Consider the following 26,267-nt stretch of genomic DNA (forward strand, 5'->3'; position numbering starts at 1 on the left):
TTTTTAAACATTTTAATTGTACCTATTTTTATTTAAATATTAAACTAATTTTAATACTTAAAATAATACCAAAAGTTAAAAATAACGTTAATAATACGTCATATTTTATGAACTGAAGCGTCGTCCCCGCAATTGCTTTTCTCGTGGGGAATCCTATAAACTCTAAAAAACGTCGTTTTTCGACAAAAAATGTATACTATAATTTTGTCATGAGCATAGCCTTTTGACTTACTGCTGTATTTTCGTCAAATTTTAAAATCATTAAAAATGGTAAACTTTCGATAAATAATGTTAATCCGTCATTTTTTGACGAATTGGAGCGTTTCAGTAATTGCTTTTCCCTTGAGAAATCGTAGGAAATCTAAAAAACGTCAGATTTTATACACAATTTTAATAGAAGTATAAGTTCTAACGTGCGTACAAAGTAGACACATTCTTTTTTTTTATACACTGCGCGTCATAGAAAACAGGCACCCTAAAAAATGGGTCATTTTTGATGTCGCATATCTCCTAAACCTCTTGTCCGATTTAAGTGATTTTGTGAATATGTTATAGCCCTATTCTTTGTCAATATCCCTATAATATTATTTTTGCTAAACAGGTAAATTTTCATTGTATACCGGGTGTACGAATTAAACTGTGTTTTTTTCTCAAAGTTCGCAACACCCTGTGGAATATTCTAGCATTTATAAAATACTGAAATTAAAACCCAACTATAGCATCAGGTTTTTTTAACATTCTGTTTTTTGATTTATTCGCTTATCTTGGATAATACAAAAGTTATGTACTTTAACAACTAGGCATGCTCTTTATCAGTACAGGGTGTTTCTAAAGAAGTACGACACACTTTAAGGGGTAATTCTGCATGAAAACATAATGACCGTTTGCTTTATAAACATATGTACGCAAATGCTTTGTTTCCGACATACAGGATGTTGAAGTTTTTCTTACAAACTGACGATTTATTTATTGCCGTAAAACCGGTTGAGATATGCAAATGAAATTTGGTGGTTTTTAAAACGTAGTTATTGAACATTTTTTGACATACAATTAAGAATTTTTTATTCATTATTGGCGTGCATACGAATAATATGATCGGTCATATTACCCGTATCCGCTCCAATGGTGAATATAAATTTTTTAGTTGCATGTCAAAAATGCGCAATAACCATCTGTTAAAACCTACCAAATTTCATTTGCATATCTCAACCGGTTTTACAGAAATAAATAAATCATCAGTTTGTAAGAAAAAATTTAACATCCCGTATCTTGGAAACGAATCATTTGCGGATATATGATTATAAAGCAAACTGTCATTATTTTTTCATGCATAATTACCATATAAAGTTTGTCGAACTCATTTAGTCCTTAACACCCATTAGACTTATAACACCCTGTACTGATGAAGAACATGGCTAGTTGTTAAAGTATCGAACTTTTGTATTATCCAACATAAGCGAATGAATAAAAAAACAGAATGTTAAGAAAACCTGAGGCTATAGTTGGGTTTTAATTTCAGTATTTTATAAATGCTAGAATATTTCACAGGGTGTTGCGAACTTTGAGAAAAAAACACAGTTTGATTCGTACACCCGGTATACAATTAAAATTTACCTGTTTGATGTTTAGCAAAAATATTATTACAGAGATATTGACAAAGAATAGGGCTATAACATATTCAAAAAACTACTTAAATCGGACAACAGGTTTAGGAGATACGCGACATCAAAAATGACCCATTTTTAGGGTGCCCGTTTCCTATGACGCGCAGTTTATTAATAAGTAATATAAACTCACTTTTGTCTCTGTTCTCGCAACTTTTAAAACATAACTTAACAACTATAACCATAATAATAAAAATTACAACACATTCTTTAACCGCAGCCGCCATATTGGATAATTTTTGACATGTCATTGGAATACCCAATCGGAGCTAACGTGTAATGTATCTGCGCGTGGCACCAACAATTTTAATCAATTCTCGCATATTTACCAACGAATATACGAATAGAAACGTACGGCACAGTACCGTTTTAGCATAGGATTTTGCGTTCCAACTGAGTAGATGCCATGGAGGTGCATAGACCTGACAACGACTACGACAGCTTAACCGATTTCATTACCGGCCGCACTGCGGCCGCAACATCCCTCGTCAACAAGCCTGCTTATAAACGTGACCATCTGTTTCATATAAAAGCTTCTTCTAGAAGCATTATATTCTTTGCATTTACATTCACCCCCAATCGCGCCTAAAGAAGTATAACTTCAATAAGGTACTCGTGCCATGGTCCTATGGCACTAACTCACCGGCCGCCACTGCTTGTCTCCAGTGTTAACTTTTATGTCTGTTCAAACTACTTGCTTGACTAAACAGTTTAAAACAAATTCCACACTAAAGTTTTTCTCCAGTGTGCACTCTCAAATGACTTTTCAAATTATGTGCATGACTAAACTGTTTAAAACAAATTCCACACTTATAAGGCTTTTCTCCAGTATGCACTCTCAAATGACGTTTCAACTCGTGTGCTCCAACAAATTGCTTTAAACAAATTTCACACTTGTGAAGTTCTTCTCCAGTGTGTACTCTCAAATGTGCTTTTAAACTACGTGCTTGTTTAAACTGCTTACAACAAATTTCACACTTGTAAGGCTTTTCTTTAGTGTGAAATCTTGTATGTACATTCAAAGAATTTTTACAAGTGTACTGTTTAAAGCAAACTTCACACTTATAAGGCGTTTCTCCAGTGTGCAATCGTAAATGATCGTTTAAATGATGTTTCTGAGTAAACTGTTTTAAACAGATTTCACACTTATAAGGTTTTTCTCCAGTATGCACTCTCAAATGACCTTGCAAACTATGTGCATGACTAAACTGCTTAAAACAAATTTCACACTTGTGAGGTTTTTCTCCAGTGTGCACTCTCAAATGACATTTTAATTGACCTTTTGTAACAACCCGCTTAAAACAAATTTCACACTTGTAAGGCTTTTCTCCAGTGTGAACTTTTATATGCCTGCTTAAATTATTTGATTGAGTAAACTGCTTAAAACAAATTTCACACTTATAAGGCGTATCCACTACTCCAGTGTGAAGTTTCGTATGGTTTTTCAAATGACTTCTTTGTTTAAATTGTTTAAAACACATTTCACACTTGTAAGGCTTTTCTCCAGTGTGAAATCTTAAATGCATTTTTAAATGTTCATTTTTGATAAATTGTTTAAAACAAATTTCACACTTATAAGGTTTTTCACCAGTGTGTCGTCTCAAATGATATTTCAAAGTACGTGAATCGCTAAATTGTTTAAAACAAGTTTCACACTTATAAGGTGTTTCTTCAGTGTGCAATCTTAAATGATCCTTTAAAAGATGTTTCTCAGAAAACTGCTTAGAACAAATTTCACACTTATGAGGCTTTTCTCCAGTGTGAACTTGTATATGTCTGTTCAAATGACTCGTTTGAGTAAACTGCTTAAAACAAATTTCACACTTATAAAGGTTTTCTCCAGTGTGCAATCTTATGTGCCGTTTCAAAGTAACTGCTTCACTAAACTGTTTCAAACAAATTTTGCACTTATAAGGCGTTTCCCCAGTGTGCACTCTCAAATGACTTTTCAAAACATCTGCTCGAGTGAATTGTTTAAAACAAATTTCACACTTATAGGGCGTTTCCCCAGTGTGCAATCTTAAATGAATCTTTAAATTTTGTTTTTGAGAAAACTGCTTTAAACAAATTTCACACTTGTAACGCTTTTCTGCATTGTGCGTTTTTATATGTTGTTTCAAAGAACCTGCCTGACTAAATTGCTTAAAACAAATTTTACATTCACAAATAGAATTTCTTGATGTTGTTTCTTCAGTGTTTGCACTTATTTGTTGTTCTGTAGTGCATGTAAGTTCAGTTTTCACGATTTCCATTCCGTTCTGAGAAAATCCTAAAATATAAATAATAACTATAAATTTTTTTATGCAAAAATTACAGGATTATACAAAATGTAATAAAATTTAAGAAGCATGAATATTATAATAAATTAACGATATGATTTTTTTTATCCAATGACTAGAATCAGAAATATAGATATATCAAGAATTATTACGCTAATTAAAGGGGGGAAAGGGATATTGCCATATATTGCTAATATAATGTGACGATAATTTACTTTTATCGTCTTAGAGTACGCCCTTGTATTAACCCCTTAATGCACAATTTTTTTGAAAAAACCAGCAAAAAAATCAATTTATTTTTAAGGAAAAAAGCGATCCTAGTGCGCAGGTCAGCCCGACTAGTACTTGCACTTATCCGATTACTTAAATAATCGTCACGAAACTGTCACTGGACGATTACAATTTTTGTTAGAATATTGGGAAGAACGATGCGATGAACGATCATTTTTTTGTTGGACCGTATTTTGTTTACTGCGCAGGAGCGTAATATATTTATATTGAAAAATGAGCGAATCAGAATACGCAAATTTGTCAGAAAGCAACTCACGAGGAAGAGATAAGTTGTAAGTAATAAGTAGAAAAAGAATTATATTTTATACTTGAATAAGTGTGTGTTATAGCTTACAATCCCATGTAAATGATTAATATCAATAAAACGATTGTTTTTTTGCTTTCACATTATTATTTTCAATTCTTGATTGCATTCAAGTGTGAAAAATTATAGTAATATAAAGTATAACGCCGCTCGAATTATCTCGAGTGTGAACAGTTTGGACAGTTTAGCGCACTTGAGTTAACTCGAGTGTGCACGTTAAGGGGTTAAACCAAACATGTTCTTATACCGCCTCTGACAGTATAAAAGATCGAACGTCGAACACAACTCCATTAGTTCATTCTCTTTGTGCTGAACGGAGGATAACTAACTATCCGAATAGGTGCGCAGAACCGATTCCGAAATCCACGAATCCCTATCCTTCCCAACGACTATGTGTCTTGAACGTAGTTATCTTTCTTTCCAGCTGGCGCGTTGAGCCTGACATCCCATTCCTTATACAGTTATTGTTATTATGTCATAGAAATAAGAGGTGTGGTAGAAAAGAGCCGTTTTTGGCATAGAATATATATACCTAATATTACAATTATGTTTGAGACATCCTTTAAAAAAAATTTAAACTTTTTGTTACATTGAGCAATTTAAGGGTAGATAATTACCTTCTTTGCTAGATTTTTGAAAATAAATCATTTTTGTGTTTATCTTCTGACTTAGATTTGATCAAATTTTCTAAATTGTAAAAAAAGCTCGTGTAGATTTTAAAAATATCCATTATGGATAACAAAAAAACGAATCTTGTTGCATTACCCCCCCCCCCCACGTATGGTTTGAAATCAATATATCAAGCACATTTTTGTGAATTTTTTCGAAGCTATGGTAGAATTATTTTATTTTTAACCAATGGTGACAAATTTTGACAGGCAGCTAAAAAAATGGATTTTGCGGTGGACATCAGAACTCGTCACTGGATCATACGAAACAAAAAATTCAAAAAGATTTAATTAATTTATGAGTTTCACGAGGTAACAACGTCGAGTTTTTTTTTATTTTTAATGATTTTTGGTATCACTCAGAAGTCAAAAATACGAAATTTTTGGTAAAACTTTTGTGAAAATCAACAGATTATTTATTATTGTTGAACAAAAAATAAGCACAAAACGAAAAATATCGCGACGTTGTTACCTCGTGGAATATCTAAAGAAAATCTATGCAAAATTTCAGGTAGATCGGTCAAGTAGTTTTTCAGTTACAATGTCCACCGCATTTGAAAAGGCAGTTTTGAAAAAAATGCGTATAAAGTTTTGACAACTGCATCGAGCGGCCGTGGAGTAGGGCTTCCAATCCCGCAATACCGAGATCTCGGTATTGCGGGATCCCGCGTCATTTTCCAATCCCGCGTGATGCGGGATCCGCGGTATTAGCGGGACTGAAAAAAGCGTACATTACTGCTGTAGCTACGCTCAAAATGATCAAAAAACTGTCTTTGCGCCGTATTTTACAACGACGTAGAAATGTGACTGCACTACTAATTTATCTCAAGCCTCGTAGTTACCAAGCGTCGTGTGACAATGAAACTTTTCATCTCCCACCGAAAAGTTTATTCAAAAATAAATTAATGATTTTGTAATGGGAATGAACTTCAGATTTTTAAATTCATCTGAGAGCAATGATGACGAAGAGGCTGATCAAGTAAGAAACACGTGAGAAACAATGTAGAGGTTCCATCATGGGGTCCGATCTTGATCTTACATTGCAACAGGAGTTAGAATTTCCTATATATCGTCAGCATGTAATGTAATTACTTTGCCCGACGCCATCTCGAGGTAATACACTTGAGTCCATTATTAAAAATAGAAATGACTCTATGAATCTGGAGAGTCAATGGGAAAATATCTTACATTTACATACATATAAAGCCTAAAAAGAATTTCTGCTGCTGGCTATATTGTGTCTAAAATATGCAGGAGTTTGGCAGATGACAGTTTAGATTTAGATATTGGCTCGTATGAATAAAAATGAGAATGTAGTTTATACTCCAAATTTTGGAGTACATACTCCACGCGGTAGTATCTACTCTTATGTACGTTGAGTAGAAACTCATCACATCAACATATTTTTATTCATATGAAATGTAGTATAAACTTACACTTTATGCTCATACTCATGAGAACGTACTCGGAGTTTATACTCCTTTTTTATTCATACCATCCAATATGTTGTGTTTCCTTTGCAAACATTTTCAATTGAAAGCTTTAGCTAATAATAGTAACTTATAGCTAACTAATATAGCAACTAAATTAATAAACTATATTAATTTTCAGTTAAAAATGGGTTTTTTTGGTTGATTTTTAAAATTTTGTTGGTGTATTTTTGAAGAAGATAGATTTTTTGTTTTTTCAGTATTTTTACTGTTTTTTGTGAAGAAAAAACAGTTTTGATCTCATACTAATAGTAATATGTACTTAAATAAATGTGGAGTTAGTTGATTAATTTATTGTTTTATTTGCCTTATATAAATATGACTATTTTCAATATGCGGGATCCCGCAAATACCGAGATCCCGCGGGATTGAAAATTCGTAGTCCCGCAAATACCGAGATTGAACTCAGACTGCGGGATTGGAAGCCCTACCGTGGAGTAACGGCATAATCGCTGGCCTCATACGCCAGTGCACGTGGGTTCGAGCCCTGCCAAAGACAAACCATTTTCATTTCCAATAGTGACACGAGCCGCCTCACCATGTAATGACGTTAAGCCGTCGGTCCCCATGGGCTAGTGTACATCGGCACTAGTTACTTAAAACAAGGTTAAAGATGTAAATGGCGCCGGAACTGTCCGAAAGGATCTCCCCGGCAATAATGCCATACGATATTATTATTATAACTGCATCTTCATCTTCTTATTCGTCTGCCAAATCGTAAAGTGATGCACATTGGAATATGTTTTTTGAATCGCGTAGTTATCTACAAAAGAGAAGGCGAACAGTTGTTTAACGTTTCTCACTACGCTCAAGCGTGCTGGCGTGAAGCCGCGGCAAAGCGAGTCGAAGGTAGGGATATTCAACACGCTGCCTGTACCTCTGGTAATTTTACTCCGATCAATCTGAAATTTTCAGAGAGTATTCTTGAAAGTATGCACTTTTATTTGAAATAATAACAAAAAATTAAATATTTCAAACCATACACCCCCCTTAAAGTTTATATGACTTTTCAAATAACCTGGTCAGGTAAACTGTTTAAAACAAATTTCACACTTGTAAGACCAGGGCCAGCTTAAGCATACTGTCATACACGGCGCCTGGGAGCAAGACTCATCTTTGCCCCCTCCCCCTTTGTCAGAAGATTATAAAGGTTATAGTTATAACAAGTTATAGGTACCCTAAAATTAAAACTAATTATCGTTACTTTCTTTATTTATACATAAAAAACATGGTTTCAGTTTTCAAAAAGGATCAATTTTATAACACTATAATATAGTTTTATAACACTATAATATTATCAAAGTTAACTTTTCTAGCTTTTAAGTTGGCAAAAGTTTTTATTACTTCGGCGATATTTATTTTTACTTGCTTTGCTATACTTATTAAAGCCAGGTTTGTTAATCTGTCTTGGCCCATTGTTGAGCGCACATAAGTTTTGATCAATTTAAATTTACAAAAAATCCTTTCTCATTCAGCTACCATTACTGGAAGTGTTAAATAACGAAATTAATATACTTAACAGGTTATTTGTATTTTATTTAAATATTAAACTAACTTTCTTACCTACAACTTTTTAAAAAATTTTTATTAAAACGATACCAAAAATAAAAAAAGAATATGAATCGTCCGGGATTTGAACCCGGGACCTCTCGATCTCCGGTCACACGCTCTACTATTGCGCTATGTCCACTTTGCTTTGACAGGTTACAATATTTCTCATACATACTGACAAATTTAATAGACCAAAAGTGAAGTATACAAAAATACTTTATATATACTTACTATTATTATAAAATATCTTATTCCCGAGGAAGACAAATCCAGAGACATAAAAATTATAATAAATAATACATTTACTAAAAACACTAATATATCCTTTTAATGACTTATTTGCCCTGACAGAGCTAATACATACATATTAGCAACGAACTACATACTGTCTGTGTGCGCATGCGCCCGGCATTATAAAATTTCACTCTCGATCGTAAAGAAGTATACCTTCAAAAATATTTTGTAACTCGTAGAATAGACCTTCACCATCTATATCAGATCTATTTCCATACGCTAGTTTTTTTTTTGTAAATTTAAACATTGTGATTTTTAAGTTTTCTTCGGAGTTTCTCCATCTCAATATAATTTCCAGGAAAGGAAAATTATAAATGCTATGTTCGCCCAACATTTCAAATCTTTCACTTAATTTTGCAAAGGCAATGTCCAATAAATAATAATAGAAGTTATCCTTAAAATTTTGTTTTAGGTCTAAAACAGGCTCGTCTGCATCGCAATTGAAATGTCTTTTTCGGGGACGTGGACGAACAATTTCAGAAAATTGAGTTTCGCAATCTAGTTCTTTAGCAATTGATACTGAGTGTCAGTGCGGTTGCAGGAATATAAAATGCACGTCCAAAATTTTTTTTGAATGCCAATATTTGTCCTCTCATATTTCCTCCATTATCATACCCTTGGCCTCGTAAATCATCTAAATTCTAAATCAATATTCAATAATTTCAAAAATTCTAACAAGTAAGTTGCTAATCCTTGTCCGGTAGTATTAGTAATCGGTAAAAACCTAGAATAACTTCGGCCATCATAAACAATTCAACCGCCACCTTTAAAAAATACCGATTTTATATACATAACGTCGCTTTTATATACATAGCTCCGCAAACGACCATTATACTTTTGTCAGCAGAATCGGAAGTTTGCTCCTAATCTAAATGGGTATCATATTTAATTTTCATATCGTAGGTTATTAATGCTTTTGTAAAAAATAGTGCACTTGTATATTTTCGTTATTTGTAGTTTTTGTAAGGACAAGAAGCCGAATACATAGCAAGTGTTCGGCTTGCGCTCCTTGGACTTGGCGCTCGGGTGCACTCACAAATGACTTTTCAAAACGTCTGCTCGAGTAAACTGTTTAAAACAAATTTCACACTTATAAGGGGTCATTCAAGCACATACGCAGATTCTAGAAAAGTCACTAGAATAGAACATAGATCCACATACGCACTATCTCTTCGTCAACTTCAAAGCAACCTATGACAATGTTAAATGAACTGCATTATATACTGCAACGATAGACTTTGGGATGTCACCTAAGTTAGTTAAGTTGACCCAACTAACCATGCAAAACGTAAGCTCGTGCGTTAGAATTGAAGGAGAAAACTCTACGTTCTTTGAGATTAATAAGGGTCTAAGACGGGGGGACGCGCTGGGGTGTCTCTTCTTTAATATTGCCTTGGAAAAGGCAATCAGAAAATTAAATATTAGAATGAATAGAACTATTTTTAATAGATCGACGCAAATTCTCGCATTCGCTGACGATATAGTTATAGTGGACAGAAGTATGAGAGAAATGGTGCAATGTTTTAAAGGCTTGCGGACGCAGCAAGTGAATTAGGACTTGTGGTAAACGAGGAAAAAACCAAATCGCACCCTCAGTAATATAAGGGATCAACTCAAAATTTGTGTTAATTGTGATTTTAAATGATAAGGGCACAAAATTGAATTCTCTACCGATTAGCGTTGATAGAGAGAAAAAGAACATTAATGGTCTGGTAACTATATTTGTGCCTCTCTCTCTCACTCTCCCCGCTCACCTCTCGGTTTTACGGTTACAAGGTAGCAGTCAGTAACATGTCTTTCTATGACGAAAATCCTGGTGAGTTTGTGTTTTAACATTTTGTATTATATAGCACAGTTATTAGTTGAGCGGTTATATTATGCAAAATATAATAAATAAAGGGGTCTGATTCATAATCGATCGCTATTTTGCATAAACAGCGACAGGGCATTAATAATATAAGGGATCAAACTTAAACAGTTCCGTATTTCTGTTATGTTTTTTTTTTGTAGTAATGGTACCAACTTGAAAGTATTTTCTTCCACTACATGTAATTAATGGAATTTATTTATATTATTTTTTTTTCTCCTTGCTATTTATAGTGCAATTATCAAATAACAAATTTGCCAAATTTAACATTTATCACTTAAATAATAAGCATGTTATTTGAAAAAATAGCTGTCAAGTATATTCAAATGGGAAATAAGCCACAATTTTACCTAAAAATGATTTTATTAACGTTTTGACGCCCAAGTCGGGTGTCGTTGTCAAAATACAAAATAATACTAAATAAATAAAAATGTTGCTTAGTAAAAAATTCTTCTAATAATTTATTTAATCTGACCCATTTATATCGGCAATTCAGACACGTATTATACATTTTAAAGTAGACGACTTTAAAATGATATTGCCAATATTGATGAGTTGCGTTCCTGGGACGACTTTACTAAAAGATAGTTCATTCGATTACATGAAATCAATCCCAACTCAAGAATATCCGCCACAAAAAATCATAGCATGTGATCTGTCTTTAAAAAGACAACCAAATGCAACGGTGGCACTGAAATTCTCGCGTTAGAGATTCCATAGTAAATCACGAGGGAAAACCAGGAAAAACCTCGTGATACTATCCCGACATCGTAAGTATTTGGGTTTACATTTAGTTTACTCTCAAAACTAATACCAAATTCTGACTTGATATTTTAAATTTTAAATAATACTAAAATACTAAATATGTACTAACTCGATGTTACTGATTTACTAATTGTGGTATTTTCTTTCTATTGACTTCCTCCTTTAATATGGGTAACCACATCCTACTGCATTCTACCGAGGAATTTGCGACACAATTGGTTTCATTTAGCGTAATTAGAGCCGCTTCTTTGATTTTTCTCTTTTTACTATCTGCTTCTTTTAGGACTATACTTGAATCTCTCCACTGAACTCTATGTTCATTATCCCATGCGTGTTGACATATTTGAGATCTATCAAATTCTCTATTTTTTATATAAGACTGATGTTCATTTACTCTAACGTCTATTGGTCTTGATGTTTCACCTATATAAAATTGTTCGCATTCACAAGGTATTTTATAAATACAATTCTTTGTTCTTTCTTGTTCACTGTTAGATTTAGTTTTAGATAGAATAGATCTCAAAGTGTTTGTTGTTTTGAATGTTGTTGATATGTTGAATTTATTTCCTATTGTTTTAAGTTTCTCGGATAGTCCTTTTATATATGGTGTTGATATTTTCCTCGTATTATTTCTTGTGAATGTTGTAGGATCCCGTTATAAGTTGTTCTGTTCCATTCGATCCAATCTTGACAATTCCTTATTTATAAACGATATGGGATAATCATTTTTTAATAAAACAGATGTTAACAATTGTTTTTCTTCTAAAAATGAATTTTCGTTAGAACAAGTAATTTTGGCTCTATCATATAAGGATTTAATGATTCCCTTTTTAACGTTGATGTTATGATTTGATTTGTAATTGAGATATCTGTTGGTGTGTGTTGGTTTTCTATACACTTGAGTCTCATATCCAGTATCCTTCTTTGAGACCAAAACATCGAGGAAAGGTGGAGTGTTATTGTATTCCTTTTCCATTGTAAACTTTATTGTCTCTTCTTGATCGTTTATAATATTCAGGAACGTATCCAACAATTCCGATCTATGAGGCCATATGGAAAACACATCATCTACATATCTCCACCATACTGTGGGTTTTAAATTTTGTTTAGAAATGATATTAGTTTCGAAATCCTCCATAAATATATTAGCCAATAATGGAGATAAAGAAGAGCCCATTGCGAGACCAAAATTTTGTTTATAGAATTCATTATTTAGTTGAAAATAGGTATTATTAGTACATAATGTCAATAACTCCATTATAGCTGATACATTTAGTCTTGTCCTAGTTGTTAATGTATTATCATTTTCTAATTTCGTTTTGATTAAGTTTAAAGTTTTATCTAATGGCACATTTGTAAATAAACTGTTTATGTCAAAACTTACTAAAATATTATTTGGATTAAATTCAATATTTGATAATTTGTTTAAAAAATGTTGTGTATTTTTTATAAATGTGTCATTATTATTTGCAAATGGTTTTATAATATTTAATAAAAATTTTGATAGTTCACTACAAGGAGAATTGATGGTACTACAAATAGGTCTAAGTGGAATATTTGCTTTGTGAATTTTCGGAACTCCATAAAAATGTGGTGTCTTACTGTAATGAGGTGTCATTAATTTTCTTTGATAGTACGTTAGGTCATTTTTAAATTTGAATAAAGTTCTATAGATTTTGTTTTCCAGTGTCTTCGTTGGATCCTTCGTTAATTTGGTATAAGGTCCATTTGTAATTAGATCTGTAATTTTGTCCTCATATTGTACTTTATCCATTATTACAGTTGCATTTCCTTTATCCGCTGGTAGGATTATTATGGAGTCATCATTTTTTAAAATTTTTAAAGCTTTCATTTCCTCTTTGCTGATGTTCTGTTCAATTTTATTATATATAGCTGTCATGTTGGAAACCAGAATCTTTAAACGAGATTTCCCAAAAATTTACTTTTTTGAATTGTGCCTCTATATTACTAAGCGTGCGAAATATATGTTGGCCCGAAATATCCAACAGAGAATTCAAATCAACAACCATACCTTTGACTAAGTCAAAGAATTCACATATCTTGGATCGCAACAAGCACGACAAGCGATGAAATAAAAAGACGCACAGCAATAGCAAACACAGCTGTTCACGATCTACAGAAACATTTAAACAATAAAAAACGTGCAGTAAAGCTCAATATAAATATAAGACCTTAATAAGACCGGTTTTGATATACGGGGTTGAAACGTGGACCTTATCTCAAAATGATGAAAGACTTCTTGGTACATATTTTTGATAGAAAAATTATTGGAAAGATTTTTGGGGCCGTAAATGAAAATGGGCTATGGCGTCGAAGAGACAACTTTGAACTATATCAGTTACACACCGGTCCAGATATTGTGAAATTCGTTAAAGTGCAGGGACTGGACACATTGCTAGAATGTCAGATCACGAATACACGAAGAGATTAACATTTTCAAAATCAGAGGGCACAAGTAGAGGACGATCACGAAGGTCAAGATCCACAACGGATTGTCGAGTGACTTATGATGATGATGAAGGGGTTTCTCCAGTGTGCAATTTTAAATGATCATTTAAATGATGTTTCTGAGAAAATTGCTTGAAACAAAGTTCGCACTTGTAAGGCTTTTCTCCAGTGTGCACTCGCAAATGTCTTTTCAAATGACCTGATGCCCTAAACTGCTTACAACAAATTTCACATTCATAGGGCTTTTCTCCTGTGTGCACTCTCATATGACCTTTCAAATTATGTGCATGACTAAACTGCTTAAAACAAATTTCACACTTGTAAGGCTTTTCTCCAGTGTGCAGTCTCAAATGTCTTTTCAAATCATTTGCTTTGTTAAACCGCCTACAGCAAATTTCACACTTGTAAGGTTTTTCTCCAGTGTGAACTATCAAATGACTTTTCAAACTATGTGCATGACTAAACTGCTTAAAACAAATTTCACACTTGTAAGGCTTTTCTCCACTATGCGTTTTTATATGTCGTTTCAAAGAACGTGCCTCTTTAAATTGCTTAAAACAAATTTTACATTCACAAATAGAATTTTTTGATGTTGCTTCTTCAGTGTTTGCATTTATTTGTTGTTCTGTAGAGCTTTCAAGTTCAGTTTTCATGATTTCCATTCCGTTCTGAGAAAATCCTAAAATAAAAATTAATAATAACTATAAATTTTTTTTACGCAGAAACTACAGGATTAAACAAAAAGTAATAAAATTTAAGAACAATGAATATAATGGATAACACTAAAACGCTATTAACCCCTTCGGTACGGTGATACACCCGTGTGCATCATGCTTGACTGTCCGGTCAGTACGGTGATGCACACGGGTGCATCATGAGTTTTCGTTCGCCATAAGGCGGTGACACCATCTTCATCATATTTCAGGTATTTTTGTTCCGTCCGAATTACCTTATTCAAATCTAAAAGTGGGGAAACCACGCCCAAAAGTGGGTGATGTCCAAAAGGAGATTAGATTTAGTTAATTTGATTGGTGATAAGGTTGTTTGGATATTTGACTGATGGGATTGTGTGGGAGGTTAAGGTACTGTGCTGCTGTTTACAACTTACCTTGCTATCCCTTGCAAGATAATTCGGATGAAATTTACCAGATTAGGAGACTGGGACGATAGCAAGCACAAAATAATTTAGGGAATTACATCCGAATTATCTTGTTTATCTTTTTTACTAATTTTTGTTTAAAATGGTATTTTATGGATAAAATTTAATTTAACTCACATACTATGTAGAATAATAAATTTAATAAAAATAGTTTTATTTCTAAAATTAGTGTTATTACATTAACTTTAACTTTATAAAAGACGATCGTCTTTTATGAAGACTTTGAAATTTACATTTTCGCGTCCGCTACGGAAAAGATTTCTTCTGTATACCAGAGAAATCTTTTCGTTTAATTCATATAATCGTTTAATTATATATATATATATATATATATATATATATATATATATATATATATATATAAAACAGATGAAATAGAGAATGTGGAAAAATCCCCTTACGAACAATTCACACATCCACCATTTCGGGTTGGGAAAAATTTTTTGAATAGAATCAAAGATCCAAACACCAGTTCTTAGAAATGTGTTTCGCCCTCTTCAACCTCTCTGGGCTTATCAATAAAGATGAGAGGTTGAATATCTTTAGACACATTCCAATCAAAAAACAACATTCGAGACCTAGACATAGAAGGTGCGTAAATCTACGGCAAGTCCGACAATGACAGTCTCAAGTTTTAATTCCCTAATTACTTAAAGTAAGTAAAATATATGTTTAAAAACATGAGATGTAGATCCTTGAAACACACTCAGTGATCAAAAGATCCAAGGTTAATGGTTTGACGACCACTCGTACGAAATCAAACAGATGAAATAGAGAATGTGGAAAAATCCCCTTACGAACAATTCACACATCCACCATTTCGGGTTGGGAAAAATTTTTTGAATAGAATCAAAGATCCAAACACCAGTTCTTAGAAATGTGTTTCGCCCTCTTCAACCTCTCTGGGCTTATCAATAAAGATGAGAGGTTGAATATCTTTAGACACATTCCAATCAAAAAACAACATTCGAGACCTAGACATAGAAGGTGCGTAAATCTACGGCAAGTCCGACAATGACAGTCTCAAGTTTTAATTCCCTAATTACTTAAAGTAAGTAAAATATATGTTTAAAAACATGAGATGTAGATCCTTGAAACACACTCAGTGATCAAAAGATCCAAGGTTAATGGTTTGACGACCACTCGTACGAAATCAAACAGATGAAATAGAGAATGTGGAAAAATCCCCTTACGAACAATTCACACATCCACCATTTCGGGTTGGGAAAAATTTTTTGAATAGAATCAAAGATCCAAACACCAGTTCTTAGAAATGTGTTTCGCCCTCTTCAACCTCTCTGGGCTTATCAATAAAGATGAGAGGTTGAATATCTTTAGACACATTCCAATCAAAAAACAACATTCGAGACCTAGACATAGAAGGTGCGTAAATCTACGGCAAGTCCGACAATGACAGTCTCAAGTTTTAATTCCCTAATTACTTAAAGTAAGTAAAATATATGTTTAAAAACATGAGATGTAGATCCTTGAAACACACTCAGTGATCAAAAGATCCAAGGTTAATGGTTTGACGACCACTCGTACGAAATCAAACAGATGAAATAGAGAATGTGGAAAAATCCCCTTACGAACAATTCACACATCCACCATTTCGGGTTGGGAAAAATTTTTTGAATAGAATCAAAGATCCAAACACCAGTTCTTAGAAATGTGTTTCGCCCTCTTCAACCTCTCTGGGCTTATCAATAAAGATGAGAGGTTGAATATCTTTAGACACATTCCAATCAAAAAACAACATTCGAGACCTAGACATAGAAGGTGCGTAAATCTACGGCAAGTCCCACAATGCAATTTACGCACCTTCTATGTCTAGGTCTCGAATGTTGTTTTTTGATTGGAATGTGTCTAAAGATATTCAACCTCTCATCTTTATTGATAAGCCCAGAGAGGTTGAAGAGGGCGAAACACATTTCTAAGAACTGGTGTTTGGATCTTTGATTCTATTCAAAAAATTTTTCCCAACCCGAAATGGTGGATGTGTGAATTGTTCGTAAGGGGATTTTTCCACATTCTCTATTTCATCTGTTTGATTTCGTACGAGTGGTCGTCAAACCATTAACCTTGGATCTTTTGATCACTGAGTGTGTTTCAAGGATCTACATCTCATGTTTTTAAACATATATATATATATATATATATATATATATATATATATATATATATATATATATCCACAGAGAACGGCAGTTCTCACCAGTGGCGCACAACACCCCTACAAGCGACACTATATATACACGAAATTTTCGATTTTCTAAACCTGACTGAATTGAAAATTGGGCCACATCCCATCTTAAAGAATAGGAAAAGACTCGTCCATCCATATGTCACATCTCCATTTTGGTCCAAGGGTGTGGATTTTACGACCCTTCCCATTTAGAGACTGTTTTTCGTTCTCGTCCCCAAAACTCCCAAAAATTTCAAAAACTTAAGCCCGACCTTTGCGGCTTCTGATAGCAGAGATCATTACCTTTCCAACGCATGTTTAATTTTGAAAATCGGTTATACCATTCAAAAGTTATCGAGCTCAGAAGTATGACTCAATTTTTATTTAAAAAAGGGAAAATGTTTGTGGATATGTATGTATGTATGTATGTATGTGTGTGGAAAAGTTACACCGATCTGAATTTTTTTTTCTGTGTTTCAAGAGGGTGTGAGGGCCGATTCAGAACCGGTCTAATTTTTGACTTCTGACTACCGGTAAGCCAGCTAGAGGACTAGATAGACACAAAATAGCATATTTTTTGGGCGTATATATCTTGGGTTCAAGGAGAGACATCAAAACCGCAAATACACCAAATTAATAGGGATGAGTTAAGCTTTCAAACGATGCTTAAGCGATCAACCTGAGACATACACACTGCTCACCATAGCCGAAAAACTGAAAAATTAAACATTGAAAATTTTGGTTTTTCGACAATTACTCAAAATTTCAACCTACGAATTGCGCCAATAACTGAGCGTTTGTAGGAGGACTCAGGACGCGTCTAACGGTGTATATCTCATATCTGGGAAAATTCGAATTTTTTAGTTATAGGCTTCATAAGTATGATCAAATCTATTTCTTATGGGAAAAACCGTTTTTAAAGCTCAATAATTCCTGTAATACGTTCAGTTATCATACTTGATCTTGGATGCATCAGATACTACTTGTCAATACGTTTTAAACTCATGTTTAGTGATCAACATCAGTTCAGCTGTTCAGAAGTTATAGAGCTTCAAAAGTATAATTAGTCCAGGAACTGAAACTTTTCACTTCGCAATTTTTACAGAATGGATCGATTTGCTTGAAAATTTGAGAATAAGTAGTGGAGAGTCTAAGGATCAAAATCTGTATGATTCCGAAAGACGCTTTTACCATGGGGTGGTTGCCACCCCGTCTCGAGGGTGGAAATTTTTTATTATATTTTGACCGCAAATGTTGGTAAAAACATTAATTTTAAGCAAAAAATGTTTTATATTTTTTTGATAAAATTAATAGTTTTCGATTTATTGGTTATCGAAATTTAGTTTATATCGAAAAAATCAATGTTATTAATCAATCATGGTTTATGTACTTGTAGTGGTTACGATGCTAGTTTGATTGGGCAATCCGAGTTCATTTGCCGGCCATAATTACATAATTATTAGGATGGCTGGGATATGAACTCGGATTGTCTTATCACTGGTGTCGTAAGTACTAGATCATTTGGGAGAGATTGCGACCAAGGTTCTCGTTCTCAAAACTACCAAAAATTTCAAAAATATTAGTTCGACCTTTGCTGCTTCTGCTGGTACTGATCATTACCTTTCCAACGCACATCTAATTTTGAAAATTACCAGAGAACGGCAGTTCTCGCCAGTGGCGCACAACCCCTACATGCGACACTATATATTATATACACGAAATTTTCGATTTTCTAAACCTGACTGAATTGAAAATTGAGCCAAATCCCATCTTAAAGTTTGGGAAAAGACTCGTCCATCCATATATTACTTCTTCATTTTGGTCCAAGGCTGTGAATTTTACGGCTTTTCCTATTTAGGGTCTGTTTTTCGTTCTCGTCCCCAAAACTCCCAAAAATTTCAAAAACTTAAGTTCGGCCTTTGCGGCTTCTGATAGCACAGATCATGACCTTTCGAACGCATGTTTAATTTTGAAAATCGGTTATACCGTTTAAAAGTTAGCGAGCTCAGAATTAGAACTCAATTTTTATTTAAAAAGGGGAAAATGTTTGTGGATATGTACATATGTATGTATGTATGTATGTATGTATGTATGTGGAAAAGTTACACCGATCTGAATTTTTTTCTGTGTTTCAAGAGGGTGTGAGGGCCGATTCAGAACCGGTGTAATTTTTGACTTCTGACTACCCGTAAGCCAGCTATAGGGCTAGGTAGATACAAAATGGCAAATTTTTTGGGCGTATATATCTTAGGTTCAAGGAGAGACAGGAAAATCGCAAATACACCACATCAATAGGGTTGAGTTAGGTTTTCAAACGTTGCCTAAGCGATCAAGCTCAGACGTACACACGGCTCAGTATAGCCAAAAAATTGAAAAACTAAACTTTGAAAATTTTGGTTTTTCGACAATTACTCAAAATTTCAACCTACGAATTGCGCCAATAACTGAGCGTATGTAGAAGGACTCTAGGCTAATCTAACGTTGTTTACCTCATATCCGGGAAAATTAGAAATTTTAAGTTATACGCTTCATAAGTATGATCAAATCTATTTCCTATGGGGAAAAACAGTTCAAGCTCAATAATTTCTGTAACAACTTTAGTTTTCATACTTGAACTCAGATGCATCAGATACTACTTGTCAATAAGTTTCAAACTCACGTTTAGTGATCAAAATCGGTTAAGCCGTTTAGAAGTTATTAAGCTAGAAAAGTATAATCCAATTAACTATTATTCCCGAAATGGTTTATGTAGTTGTAGTGGTTACGACGCTAAATTTTATCTGTAACGGGTAATCTGAGTTCATTTACCGGCCATCCCAATATTTTTATTTATTCTATTTCGACTAGAAAAAAAAATATAGTATACATTCGATGGTCACTATATCATTTGGGAGATAATGCGACAAAGGTGACCATTTATATTGACGTGTAATCGAGAAAAATTGCATTCAACTTCATACATTTATGTGTATATAACTTGAAAAACTCCTGATACAAGAATAAAAAACCGCTAAACGCCGTAAAAATGAGTGGCGCATACAATATTCCAGCTACAAAAGATCTGATATGAAAATTACGTGGAGCGAAAATGTATTTTCATTTTGATGCAAAACAAAATTCTAGTTTTATTTTAAAAGATTTTTCCATAATATTTGCTAAATTTGAAGTAAACGCGCCACAAAAGAGTAAATTTGATACAGTTTGAATTTTGAAACTCTATTATATATATATATATATATATATTGTTATATTTCTATTTGATATAAAAATTAAAATTTGATAATTATAAACAAAATTCACTTTAATATAAAATATTTTCAATTTTCTCAACCACGGGCATATAAATTTAGAACAACCTGTATACAACAAATTGTTATATTTAATTTTAAGAAGTGATTAGAATAAGCGTACGAGACTCGGGACAATGTGCTTAGAATAAACAAAGTGAATGACGCGTACCATTATCGTTCTTCGCGGAAGGTCGATCATTAGCCTATGCTAAATAAAACTCAGTGAAATAGATGATAGTTCATTATCGTTTTTCGCGAAAGGTTTCGATCATTAGCCTATGCTAAATAAGACTCAGTTGAAAGAGATAATAGGTAATTAAATTTTGTAAATAGTAGAAAGTAATTTTAGAATGGGAATTAAATATTTTCTTTTGAAATCCATTAAGCATATTTAGAAAGATTAAAAATTGGTTTTGAGGAATACTGCGAATGAGAGTTGGTGGTGGAAGATTGATTTGTGAATCTGGAAGGGATATTTAGAAAGTAGGTGAATGAATGACAAAAGGAGATCAGAATGTTTTGAGCTGTCGAGAAGTGAAGTCGAGTAGTAGACGGTAGTGTACGGAGAGTGAGAAAGCCGGTGTAGTTCCGTGAGTGTGGAGTATCTAGCGTGGAACGAGAGGTAGGCCAGGTCGAGAGTAAAAGAACCTCCTTGAGCCAAGAGTGTCCCGGTAGCTGATAGCAGTTTCGAAAAAGGTAGAACACAGCATCACGACAGAAGCAGGAACGAGAGCTATTCGAGCTAGTTTTTCAAAGGAGAACATTACTGGAAGCCAGGACGAGGTTTGATCGCAGCCAAGGGTAGCAGGAAACGGGTCTTGTGTGAGGACATTCTCAGTTCACCAGGAAAAGGTCAGTCTCATTTGTTTGGACATGAATGTATGGGTTTTTCGTATTAAATTCCACATAAAAAATTGAATAACATAATCAATAATATCAGAAAAGCTTCATCAAACTTAAATAGAGTTGTTGCTAATAACTCCTAATAGTTAAATGTTAATAAAAACTTTCAATTGAAAACCAAAAGGAAATAAGATTCCCATTTGTAAATGTTATGTTTAAGAATAATAAGAAATAGCCAATATTAAGCATTGATTGCCTTTTAAATAAAATAAAAAAATATTTTGATTATAATTGTAACCCATATGTGTGTATTGTTTTACTCTTTTCTTTTCTATCCCGATTAGGAACCATTAAGAAATATTTAGAAGCCACGAAAGTAAGTAATTAATTTATAATTCGCCCTGAGATTGAAAACATATTGATATGTAATCTGGTTAATTAATTAGATTAGTATTAATACATTGATTAAATTAAGTGACATATAAGAATATTATCTCATATCAATAATCAAGATCACATCAACTGTCGTCCAACGTGGAAAGCATTGAAAAGTATTTCTAGTGGCAAATTTGAAGGATAGAAAGAGTAAAGCCGGTATTTGAAAATTTATATGCCTGTGGTAAAAAGTGAGATACTTACATTTGATAACATAAAATTTTAGATCTCTTTAGGTACAAATTTTACATAACTGATTTAATATTTTATTTTTACGATTTTTAAATTTGATATATTTATTGACAATTTATAATATTTGGGTAAAAAAAAGTCGTCTTGGTAACATACTAGTAAAATTTCATATTTGACGGGGATAATACTTCTTGAAAACAAATGTCTGTGACAAGAAGCCAAAGCAAGGACAACAAAAAACAAAAAGAACATTCAGACCAAGAAGATATTTTAGACACGACAATCATGGCATCAGAACAGCAAGAATTATCAGGAATAGATAAACTATTACAACTGATGCAACTCCAGTCACAAAAACTGGATGACAATCAAAGAGAAACAAAACAAGCAATGGATGAAGCAAAAAGGACAATGGATAAAAATCAGGAAGAAACATCAAAGAAAATGGATCAAGTGGATCAAAAAATGGATGAAACACAACAAAAAATGGATCTCTCTCCTGTCGTTTCCCCATTACTGAGGATCGTGATTTCTTCCAATATTCCTAACAATGTTTCTCCATTGGTCTCTATCTTCAGCTGCTCTAAGAGCTGCGCAGAATGAGTTTCCAGCTGAATGCTTTATTTGGTCAGACCATCTAGTTGGTGATCGTCCTCTTGATCTTCTCCCCGGAACGTTTCCAGAAACAATTAATCTCTCCAAACTGTCGTCACCTCTGCGAACTACGTGACCAAAGAATTGCAGAATTCGTTGCAGACATATTGTGGACAGCCTTTTTTTAATATTGAGTTGGTTTAGAATGGAAACGTTTGTCCTATGAGCTGTCCAAGGTATGCGCAGCATTCTTCTCCAGCACCACATCTCAAAGGCATCAATTTTTTGGCGCTCGCATGCGCGAAGAGTCCAAGTCTCTGCTCCGTATAGAAATATTGAGAATACAAGGGCATTCACCAGTCTCATCTTGATATTTTGAGAGATAGATCTGTCTTTCCAAACTTTAGTTAGGCGACTCATCGCACTTTTTGCCATACCAATACGTCTCCGAACTTCTGCTTCACAGTTACCATCGTTAGTTATACTAGACCCGAGATAGACAAAGGTGTTTACTATCTGGTATTCCTGTAATATGTTAGTCAGTTGAATAGTGTCAAATCTGTCGACCACCATTATTTTTGTCTTAGCTTTATTGATTTTCAGACCAACTCTATTGCTTTCGTACTCAACTCTTCGCAGAAGATCAAACATTTCTTGCTCATTTGCTGCTATAAGTGTAGTGTCATCAGCAAATCTTAAATTGGAGATTTTCTTACCAGCTACTGTTACTCCACCGGCCCATCCTTCTAAAACCATCCTCATGACATGTTCACCATAAATGTTAAATAAGTCAGGTGACAACACGCATCCTTGTCTAACACCTCTCTCGGTCTTGAATTGGTTTGAGAACTTCTGATCTAGTCGTACTGTCGCTATATTAGACTGGTATAGATTTTTAATAAGTGTCACCAGGTGCATTGGTGCGCCCATTTCTATTAAAATTGACCACAGATTTATCCAGCTTACACAATCAAATGCCTTTTGGTAGTCAACGAAGCATATAATCATAGGTACTTGAAATTCTCTAGACTTTTCAATGAGTTGTCTCAGGTTCAGGATTTGTTCCCTTGTACCTTTACCCTTTACAAACCCCGCTTGTTCCTGAGGTATTTGGTAATGTAGATAGGTTTTTAATCTGTTTTTGATGATATGCAACAAGATTTTACTAGCATGTGTTATTAGTGACAGTGTGCGGTAGTTTTCACATCTGGTAGTAGTTCCTTTTTTGTGTAGTGGGATATAAATTGAGGTACACCAATCAGATGGCCATTTTCCTGAATTCCAAACAGCGACACAGATAGAATGGATGATATGTAATCCTTTGTCACCTAGTAACTGTAGTATTTCACATGGTATTGAATCAATGCCTGGGGATTTATTTCCCTTCAGTGATTTAATTGCATCTTTGACTTCAGCGAGTAAGACAGTAGGTTCTCTAGGGTAGTCAGAAGGCCACTGATTTTCTGCTGATACCTCGTTATTTTTATATAGCTCTCCACAGTAGTTTCGCCATGTTTCCAATATTTCATCAGTATCGGTCTTTAAATTACCTTCCTTATCTATTACAGACCACGTTTGAGGTTTAAACTCTCTGGTAAGGAGTTTGATCTTCTGGAATAAGTCACTCGGTTCATTTCGACAGCCATGTTCCTCTATCTCTCTGCATATTTGAGAGATGTAATCAGCTTTATCTTTGCGGCACTGTTTTCTGATTTCTCTCGATAACGCTCTGTATTCATCGTTTGTTCCGTATCTAGTTTTATGTGCTTTTCTGCGTTGAATCACAGTCCACGTATTATCGGATATCCATGGCTTACGGCCAGTGGAAACCGCTGCCTCACAGTCTTTTGCAGCCTCGATTACCTTATCTTTGAGATAGATCCAAGTGCTCTCAGGGTCATTATCTACTTGGTCTAAAGAAAGAGCATCTTCTAGGTTTTGTCGGAAGTCATTGATTTTTGATGGACTTAGAAACATGACTTTTCTCTGGGGTCTTCTTTTGGGGACTTTAAAACGAAGTCGAACGTTCAATACCAAGAGTTGATGATCGCTTCCACAGTCTGCGCCAGGATATGTTTTACAGTTGATGGACGACGATTTCCATCTTGATCTTATTAGGATGTAGTCTATTTGATTCCTTGTTCGTCCATCTGGGCTGCGCCATGTGTATAATCTCCGTGGATGATGTTGGTATAATGTGTTTGTAATTGTAAGATGTTGTTCTACACAGAACTCCACTAGACGGTCACCATTCTCATTTCTCTGTCCTAGTCCATTTTTGCCCAGCACTCCTTCAATATTTTCATTAGATGACCCCACTTTGGCGTTAAAATCTCCTAAAATTATGACGAGTTCACGATTCGGAATAGCGCGAACAGTTTCTTCTAAACAACCATAGAACCTGTTGATGTCTTCTTCTTGTGCAGCTGTTGTAGGAGCGTATACCTGGACAAGGTGTAGGGTATTGGTGGATATTCTCATTTTAACGGATATTATCCTGTCATCAATAGTATTATATCCAATTACGCAGTCAAAAAATGGATGAAACACAACAAAAAATGGATGAAACACAACAAAAAATGGATGAAACACAACAAAAATTGGATCAAAAAATGGATGAAACAAAAAGAATAATGCAAGAAAATCAGAAGGAAACAAAACAAGCCATAGAAGAGAACAACAAGAAAATGGAGGAACGCATAGAAAAGTATGAAATGAAAATTCAAGATAAAATAAAGGAGTTAACGAATGGCCAGAAAAAGGAACTAGAAAATTTGGAAAATAAGTTGGAAAATGCTATTCAAGTAGACAGAGAAGAAGTGGAAAAAAGAATCACAGAAATAGAAAAACAAGTCACCGAAAACCGGACGCAACAAAATGTCGGAGAAAGAAGAGAAATGGTTATACATAGCACAGATGACGTGAAGATAAGGTTTGGCGGGGATGTAAGAAGATTACACCCAGTGCCGTTCATAAATAGCCTGAAAAAGAAAATACAACACATCGGAAATTTCGATACAGCAAAAGAAACTATCAGAAACCATCTCAAATATGAAGCAAGCCTATGGTTCGATAGTAAAGAAGAAGAATTCGGCAATTGGCAACAATTTGAACAAAAATTTTTGAATTATTTCTGGGGAAAGGTCCAACAATTGGAAATTAACAAGGAATTGCAAAATGGGAAATACAATGATAGGATGGGTGTATCAGAAAGGACATATGCTTTGCAAATTTACAATAATGCAAAACATTTACAATATAATAATTACTCATCGGAACAATTAGTCGAACTGATTGCAAGACATTTCGAGGAAACGCTGGAAGACCATATCACATTGCAAAATTACAAAGACATAGATAGTTTATGCCAATTCCTACAAATAAGAGAATCACGTCTAAGAGAAAGAAAATCAAGAAGGTCGCGAGAAGATTACAGGCCCCGAGAAACACAAGATTACAGAGGTAGAAATCAAAATAGGAGGGACTATACAAGACGAGATTTTAATCCCAGAAGGGAAACGAAAATAGAGACAACGGAAGAGGAAATTATGAACAAAGAAATAGGCAATGGAATGAGGACAGAAATCGAGAATACCAGAATAGAAACACCACACGCTCAAATCAAGAAAACAGAAATAATGGTAGACAAAATGAACAGGGATATCGAGAAAACCGAAACAGATCCGACAGACCAAGAGAAAATAGAAGGGAAGTAAATAATACCCAGACAGATGAATATGACGGAGAGAGACATTATGACGAAAATATAAACAACGATGAGCAACCGGCGTCTTTTCACGACGGCGCTCACTAAAAACCAAAAATCAAACAGGAATCTTTTGTCACCCCAAGGAGTTTATTAAATTGGCAGGAAACAACGAAAAGAAAAATGGAGTTAATTTAAAATTTGTGGATGGATTTATCAAC

At 34.1% G+C, this 26,267-nt stretch overlaps 1 protein-coding gene across 2 annotated transcripts in view; it reads right to left on the minus strand.

The window, feature by feature from the left end:
* Positions 1 to 1,775: 1,775 nt before the first annotated feature.
* LOC114344168 (zinc finger protein 664-like) overlaps positions 1,776 to 26,267 on the minus strand; it is a 70,796-nt gene continuing 46,304 nt past the window's right edge. Inside the window, exon 4 of one of the 2 annotated variants that reach the window (XM_050655391.1) lies at positions 1,776 to 3,933. In XM_050655391.1, coding sequence (XP_050511348.1) covers positions 2,393 to 3,933 — 1,541 coding nt within the window. In that variant the 3' untranslated portion in view covers positions 1,776 to 2,392. Of the gene's footprint in view, positions 3,934 to 12,701; positions 14,322 to 26,267 lie in introns of those variants that run through there. The other variant, XM_050655394.1, reaches the window with a different exon arrangement.

Source organism: Diabrotica virgifera, chromosome 7 (assembly GCF_917563875.1).
Source record: "Diabrotica virgifera virgifera chromosome 7, PGI_DIABVI_V3a".
In the NCBI taxonomy this organism is placed as follows: domain Eukaryota; kingdom Metazoa; phylum Arthropoda; class Insecta; order Coleoptera; family Chrysomelidae; genus Diabrotica; species Diabrotica virgifera.